This window comes from Lissotriton helveticus, chromosome 8 (genome assembly GCF_964261635.1).
Source record: "Lissotriton helveticus chromosome 8, aLisHel1.1, whole genome shotgun sequence".
NCBI classification, from domain to species: Eukaryota; Metazoa; Chordata; class Amphibia; order Caudata; family Salamandridae; genus Lissotriton; species Lissotriton helveticus.
The window spans coordinates 108,082,949-108,090,685 of NC_136069.1; the positions used below are offsets into that span (position 1 = coordinate 108,082,949).

Consider the following 7,737-nt stretch of genomic DNA (forward strand, 5'->3'; position numbering starts at 1 on the left):
CGGGGCCCCCTGTTGTTGTCTTCGCTCCCCCGCTCGGCCGGCGGAGCCCTGTGTTACTTCGGCCCGTTCCAGAACGCGCTCCCCGCGTCCCCCTGAGCCCCATTGTGACGCCACAGGGCCCACTCCCTGCAGGAGGCCCCTCCCGCCCGCGGGCCGCCGCTCCCGGCCTCAGAGCGCGAGGGTGGACCGGGGGAAAGGGGCCCGGAGCCCGGGATTCAAGGCACGGGGGCGTCAGCCATCGGGGGAGGGCAGAGATTCACGGCGGATTACAAGCCTCTGAGGACGGGGTCGGCTGAAACGGGGGAGGGCACGGGAAGGGGTTGAAGTTGGGCTTCTTTTCATGTGTGTATGGGAGCGTGTGTTTAACGGATTGTGTTTAAAAACTTAGATAATCCGATAGTAGGAAACACAAAAGTCAGCTCGGAGCAGAGAGCCGAGTGCGCCTCGCACACAGCCCTCACTCCTCGGAACCAATCAGGGGCTGGCTCCTCCCTATATATGCACGGGGCTCGGGTTGGGAGGTACATTTCTGTTCTGTGACAGCGCCGAGACTCGTATTGCAATGGCAGAAACCGCTCCAGCCGCCGCGGCGCCTCCCGCTGAGGTCGCCCCCAAGAAGAAGCAGAAGAAAGCAGCGGGGGCCTCCAAGGCCAAGAAGCCTTCCGGTCCCAGCGTGTCCGACCTGATTTTGAAGTGTGTGACCGCCTCGGCCGAGAGGAAGGGAGTCTCCCTGGTGGCTCTGAAGAAGGCGCTGACCGCCGCCGGCTACGATGCGGACAAGAACAAGGGCCGCGTTAAGGTCTCCCTGAAGAGCCTGGTCAGTAAAGGCGCCCTAGCCCAGCTGAAGGGCACCGGGGCCTCCGGGTCCTTCAAAGTGAACAAGAAGCAGCTGGAGGGCAAGAAGGCAGCCAAGAAGACAGCTGCCAAGACCAAGAAGCCAGCGGCCAAGAAAGCTGCCCCTGCCGCCAAGAAGCCCAAAAAGGCTCCCGCGGGGGTCAAGAAGAGCCCGAAGAAGGTCAAGAAGCCAGCAGCAGCCAAGAGCCCCAAGAAGCCCAAGGCTGCCCCTGCCAAGAAGGCTGCCAAGAGCCCAGCGAAAGCCAAGGCGGCGAAGCCCAAAGTAGCCAAGAAAAGCCCTGCCAAGGTAGTCAAACCCAAGGCAGCCAAGCCCAAAGCAGCGAAGCCCAAAAAGGCAGCGCCCAAGAAGAAGTAAGGGCTGGCACCGAGACACTGCAAACACAACGGCTCTTTTAAGGGCCACCACCCTGTCTAGAAGAGAGCGTGTTCCTCCCCACCTTTGCACCCACCCAATGGCCCCACTTCTCAAAAATAAACTGCACCATACATCCATAGCGCACTTTTCCACACGCGAGTGCCGCGTGTGATCTTGGCCATATAAACGGCTCTTTCGGTGCTGCGTGGATTGAAATCGTTATTACATAGAAAATAAGGGGGTCCGGGAGTTATAAGACCTCCGTTTATAATACATGTGCAATAACGTGTGTGTCTCTGTGCTTTCACTGTACCCGGGCAGACTCTAAATAGTGTCTGCATAAAGCAGATGATTGTGAACTTTAATTGGAGCGCAGGTAACTGCGTGCTCCAGGGTGAGGGTAAAAAGCGGGTCTGGGAGTTATAAGACCTCAGTTTATTATAAACGTGTTTGTGTTGGTGCTTTCACTGTATCCGGGCAGACTCGATATAGCGCCTGCATAAAGCAGACGATTGTGAACTTTCAATCGAGCGCAGGTAACGGGGGCGTGTTCCAGAGTGACCAAGGGCAGTGTGCTTATGACATCTCGGGCTCCTCTCCCGGTTGACCGGGGTCGAGTCGTCCTCGTGACTACAAGTGGATGGACGGACGGACGGAGACAAAGGCTGACCGAGGCGCGGGCTCCGGCGCCATCATCCAAGGGGGGGGTCTCTTTTATCCACAGCTCATTGGACAGCTAGGCTGCAGCCTCCAGTTCAGTATCCAATCGTTGCACACCGCGGGCTATTTTCGAACGTGGGGCGGTCTCCTCAGCCAACCAGAGCAGCCCTCCGTCTGTGAGGGCATAAATAGGGCTCTTTCCCTGGTAGACGCCATTCTTCTCTGCCTTCGCTGAGAGAGACCGCTCCCGCCATGGCCCGCACCAAGCAGACAGCCCGCAAGTCCACCGGCGGCAAAGCGCCCCGCAAGCAGCTGGCCACCAAGGCAGCCCGCAAGAGCGCGCCTGCCACCGGAGGAGTCAAGAAGCCTCACCGCTACCGGCCAGGCACCGTGGCTCTCCGCGAGATCCGCCGCTACCAGAAGTCCACCGAGCTCCTCATCCGCAAGCTGCCCTTCCAGCGCTTGGTGAGGGAGATCGCCCAGGACTTCAAGACCGACCTGCGCTTCCAGAGCTCCGCCGTCATGGCCCTGCAGGAGGCCAGCGAGGCCTACCTGGTCGGGCTCTTCGAGGACACCAACCTGTGCGCCATCCACGCCAAGAGGGTGACCATCATGCCCAAGGACATCCAGCTGGCCCGTCGCATCCGAGGCGAGAGGGCCTAAGGAGACGGACCGACCCGAACAACCACCACCACAACGGCTCTTTTAAGGGCCACCACCCTGTCACCTACGAGCTTCTCTTATCTGTCATGGCATGTGTTTTACAGGTTAGGGAGGGTGGGCTGCGAGTACCACGGTCACTGGGCAACTTATACCGGCTCTGGGGAAACCAGAGCACTCTGTGTTCACAGTGCATAAACGCCTGTTCAATGTGTCCATCTAATAATAAAAAGCCTTTTTATAGGGGGTTGTGCAGGGATCCGCTGGTCACAAGCCACCGCTTAAGGGGCATCTGTGTCCCCGGTACATCGGGTTCGTGTGTCTGATTTCGGGAACGTTTGCCCCGGGGTGAACTAACGCCGTTCCCCAGGGTCTTAAAAGTACAAACACAACGTTAAACCCGCTCACACAGACACTGTTCGCCCCCAACATGGAAAACCATAAGCCCGGGGGGGGGGGGGGGGCAGATGTGTGAATTCCCCAGGGGGTTTATTGAACCTCATCGTTACAGTGCTCATGTGACATTTAAAGAGGCGGAACGGGTTGCCTGCTGTCGGCCCTCGGTCTGCAGCAAGCCCCGTGAGAGCGGGCCTTTCTGCACTTAACATTACCCTTATAAAACACATATTCCAAAACACATATTTCTCCGGTCATAATAGAAGCACGTTAGCTCTTAGGGGAGGAAGTGGTTGGCCCTTAAAAGAGCCGTTGTGTTCGTTGGGGTGCGCCTGGAAGCCTTACTTGGCGCTGGTGTACTTGGTGACGGCCTTGGTGCCCTCCGACACGGCGTGCTTGGCCAGCTCTCCGGGGAGCAGAAGGCGGACTGCGGTCTGGATCTCCCGGGAGGTGATGGTGCGCCGCGAGTTGTAGTGAGCCAGTTTGGAAGCCTCTGCAGCGATGTGCTCGAAGATGTCGTTCACGAAGGAGTTCATGATGCCCATGGCCTTGGAGGAAATGCCGGTATCCGGGTGCACCTGCTTCATCACTTTGTAAATGTAGATGGCATAGCTTTCCTTCCTGCTCCTCTTGCGCTTCTTCCCGTCCTTCTTGGGCGGCTTGGAGAGCGCTTTCTTGGAGCCCTTCTTGGGTGCCGGCGCGGACTTGGCTGGTTCAGGCATGGTCGACGCTCTTTCGCTGCTTGCTGTGGAGCCGAGAGAAATGATGCCTGGGCGTCCGGCACTTGTATTTATAGGCTGGGCGTGCAAAGCAGCTTCTTCCCGTTTCTCCTTTCTCATTGGCAGGCATAGGCAGGGCCCCCACTTCCTATTGTAATGCGGTTCTGGGACACTGATTGGTTAAACAGAAGCCCGCCTCCCTCCATTGAAAAGTACTATCGGCGCCTAGCTGTCAACCAATCAGACGCTCCCGAAGTCTTTATATTACCGGAGTCCAGCAGAAGGCGCAGTACCATTCTCTCTGTTGTGTGACTGAGACCCTAGATCGATCGCCATGTCTGGACGCGGAAAGCAAGGAGGAAAGGCCCGCGCCAAGGCCAAGACACGCTCTTCCAGAGCCGGGCTCCAGTTCCCCGTGGGCCGTGTGCACAGGCTGCTCAGGAAGGGAAGCTACGCCGAGAGGGTGGGCGCCGGTGCCCCCGTCTATCTGGCTGCAGTGCTGGAGTACCTGACCGCTGAGATTCTGGAGCTGGCTGGCAACGCCGCCCGGGACAACAAGAAGACCCGCATCATCCCCAGACACCTCCAGCTGGCCATCCGCAACGACGAGGAGCTGAACAAGCTGCTGGGCCGAGTCACCATCGCCCAGGGAGGAGTCCTGCCCAACATCCAGGCCGTGCTGCTGCCCAAGAAAACCGAGAGCCACAAGGCACAGGGTAAAGCAAGCAAGTAAAGGCCCGCAGACCACCGTGGAAACGCACCCTAAACACAAAGGCTCTTTTCAGGGCTATCCACAGACTCCATCAAAGAGCGTATCCGTGCCGAGGTGTTACTCTGGCGGCTTCATAGATGCGGCAGCGCCCGCCACCGTAGCTTTGTAGTGGAGGGCATGCCCAAGCTCTGGCCGTACACTTTAATGTTGTCCCGTCCCAAAGCCTAGCATGAGGCAGACCATATCAATGTTTTTTTTTATACATATATAATTTTTAATTTTCAGGGACACGTTTTGCAGACGTGCCCCAGCCGAGCGGGCACCGAACGCGAAGGTTAGGCGGGCCGCGGTGACAAGTGGGGGCCTGGAAGGGAGGAGTGTGTGTGTTTGACTGATCAGTGCACCGGCGGCAGCTGCTAAGCCGAGCCGAGCGGGCACCGAACGCGAGGGTTAGGCAGGCCGCGGTGACAAGTGGGGGGGGGGGGCTGGAAGGTAGGAGTGTGCGTGTTTGACTGATCAGTGCACCGGCGGCAGCTGCTGAGCCCCCCATCGGGAGCCCCTGACAGAGAGGCGGGCTGGGAGCGCGCTCTTTTTCAAACAATGTATACATATATATTTTTTTCTTTTCATTTTTGGGGGACACATTTTGCAGGCTTGCCCCAGCCGGGCGCGGGATGTGGGCAGTGCTACGAGGTTGCAGGCGGCCAAACGCAGCGGGGTGGTGCCGGTGAGGCCGCTAACGTGTGTGGCTCCATTAAAACATACAGAGCCTTCTGCTTATATTGGACAGGGGGCTCCGAACGCAGGGGATCGGTGGCCCGCGGTCACAAGGGGAGGCCGGGAAGGGAGGTGCTTGCGTGTGTTTGACTGTGATCTGTGCACCGGCGGCAGCTGCGCTGAGCCAGCCCATGACAAAGGCGGGCTGGGAGCCCGCTCTTTTTCAGAAGGCAACGGCCGCTCCAGCCCCCGCTTACTGCAGAAGGCGGGCCGGGTCCGAGCTCTCCCGCCTCACAGGGCGTCACGTGGGCGCTTGGAGCTCCCGCGCAGGTCCGCTGAGCCTCCACATAAAGCAGCCGGTGCTGGTTTTCCTCTTCATTTCTGCTCCCAGCAACGAGAAGAGAACATGTCTGGACGCGGCAAAGGAGGGAAGGGGCTCGGCAAAGGCGGCGCCAAGAGACACCGCAAGGTTCTCCGGGACAACATCCAGGGCATCACTAAGCCGGCCATTCGCCGCCTGGCGCGCCGTGGCGGAGTCAAGCGCATCTCCGGCCTCATCTACGAGGAGACCCGCGGGGTGCTCAAGGTTTTCCTGGAGAACGTGATCCGGGACGCTGTCACCTACACCGAGCACGCCAAGAGGAAGACCGTCACCGCCATGGATGTGGTCTATGCCCTGAAGCGCCAGGGCCGCACTCTCTACGGATTCGGCGGTTAAACACTCGACTTGCCCACGGAAAAAAAGGAAAAAAACAACAACCCAAAGGCTCTTTTAAGAGCCGACCACCATGTCGTGTGAGAGCTGTGTCTATGAACTATTATCCCCGCAGCGCAGGGCTGCTATCTAGGCCCACACTCGCTCGGGAGGGGAGGAGGGGGGAACCCGGGGAGTTGCTCCGCAGCCACTCTGCTCTGGAAGGCACGGCCGGGAAGGCGGGTTTACCCCGTCCCACGGGCCCGCCACCATGGAGCTCTAAACTAGGGACCAAAGGTGGGTTCAGCCCGGCCCATGGGCCCGCCACCGTGGAGCCCTTGCCTGGGGACCTACGGTGGGTTTAGCCCGGCCCGGCTGCCCGCCATCATGGAGCCCTTGTCTGGGGACCTACGGTGGGTTTAGCCCGGACCAGGGGCCCGCCATCATGGAGCCCTTGCCTGGGGACCTACGGTGGGTTTAGCCCGGAGCAGGTGCCCGCCATCATGGAGCCCTTGCCTGGGGACCTACGGTGGGTTTAGCCCGGAGCAGGTGCCCGCCATCATGGAGCCCTTGCATGGGGACCTAAGGCGGGTTTAGCCCGGCACAGGGCCCCACGAGTCACGCAGTTCTAAGGGGGGTGTTTAGACCGGCCCAGGTGCCCGCCATCATGGAGCCCTTGCATGGGGACCTAAGGCGGGTTTAGCCCGGCACAGGGCCCCACGAGTCACGCAGTTCTAAGGGGGGTGTTTAGACCGGCCCAGGTGCCCGCCATCATGGAGCCCTTGCATGGGGACCTAAGGCGGGTTTAGCCCGGCACAGGGCCCCACGAGTCACGCAGTTCTAAGGGGGGTGTTTAGACCGGCCCAGGTGCCCGCCATCATGGAGCCCTTGCATGGGGACCTAAGGCGGGTTTAGCCCGGCACAGGGCCCCACGAGTCACGCAGTTCTAAGGGGGGTGTTTAGACCGGCCCAGGTGCCCGCCATCATGGAGCCCTTGCATGGGGACCTAAGGCGGGTTTAGCCCGGCACAGGGCCCCACGAGTCACGCAGTTCACTGACTATTAAGCCCCCCACGTAGTGGGGGCTTACAGCGCCTGGCTGGGAGACAAAGTTGGAGATAGCGCGGCCGTTCCGCCGCCCGGCCATCTGGTCGCCCCTCTGTGGGTCGACCAGATGGCCCAGTGAGCTGCGGCGACCAGATGGCCGGGCGGCGGAACGGCCGCGCTAACTCCGACTTTGTTCTCCACCCAGGAGCTGTAAGCCCCCACTACGTGGGGGGCTTAATAGTCCATGAAATAGGCTTCCCATGCAGGCCCAAGGAAGAGGGTGTGGGATCCTAATTTTTGTGGTGAACCGCCATGTCCGTTTAGGGGTCCCTGTGGGCCTTTAAGCCCCCGTTTCAGTATTTTTATTTTTTGTGTGTAGGCATTTTGGTTCAAGGGGACGATGGCACTAATTCTACCCAGGGCTGGGGAGCTCAGATTCGGGTACAATTTCAGGTTTCCCCCCGTAGGTGGAGGTCGGCAAAAAAAACTAAAAAAAAAAAAAAACCATACACGCATTTCTTTTTTTTAACTAATACCTTAGGTTCAAGGGGACAAAGTCACTTTTTCTTCCCGGGGCTATGGAGCTCCGATTCGGGTAAAATGTCCTGTTTCGCCCCTTAGCTGGAGGTCGGCAAAAAAAATTTACATAAACACACACACACATTTCTTTTATTTTTTTTTATTTTACGAACTCCTTAGGTTCAAGAAGACAAAGTCACTTTTTCTTCCCGGGGCTATGGAGCTCCGATTCGGGTAAAATCTCCGGTTTCCCCCCTTAGCTGGAGGTCGGCAAAAAAAAAAAAAAACATGTCTTTTTTTTTTTTTACTAACTCCTTAGGTTCAAGGGGACAAAGTCACTTTTTCTTCCCGGGGCTATGGAGCTCCGATTCGGGTAAAATCTCCGGTTTCCCCCCTTAGCTGGA

At 58.6% G+C, this 7,737-nt stretch overlaps 1 protein-coding gene across 1 annotated transcript; it reads left to right on the forward strand.

Annotated features, from left to right (window-relative positions):
* The first annotated feature begins 523 nt into the window (after window positions 1–523).
* Window positions 524–1,352, forward strand: LOC144771500 (histone H1.01-like). The gene has a single exon (XM_078655915.1). It carries the CDS (start codon window positions 563–565, stop codon window positions 1,208–1,210), a length of 648 nt encoding a protein of 215 aa, XP_078512041.1. The 5' UTR covers window positions 524–562; the 3' UTR covers window positions 1,211–1,352.
* Window positions 1,353–7,737: the final 6,385 nt, after the last annotated feature.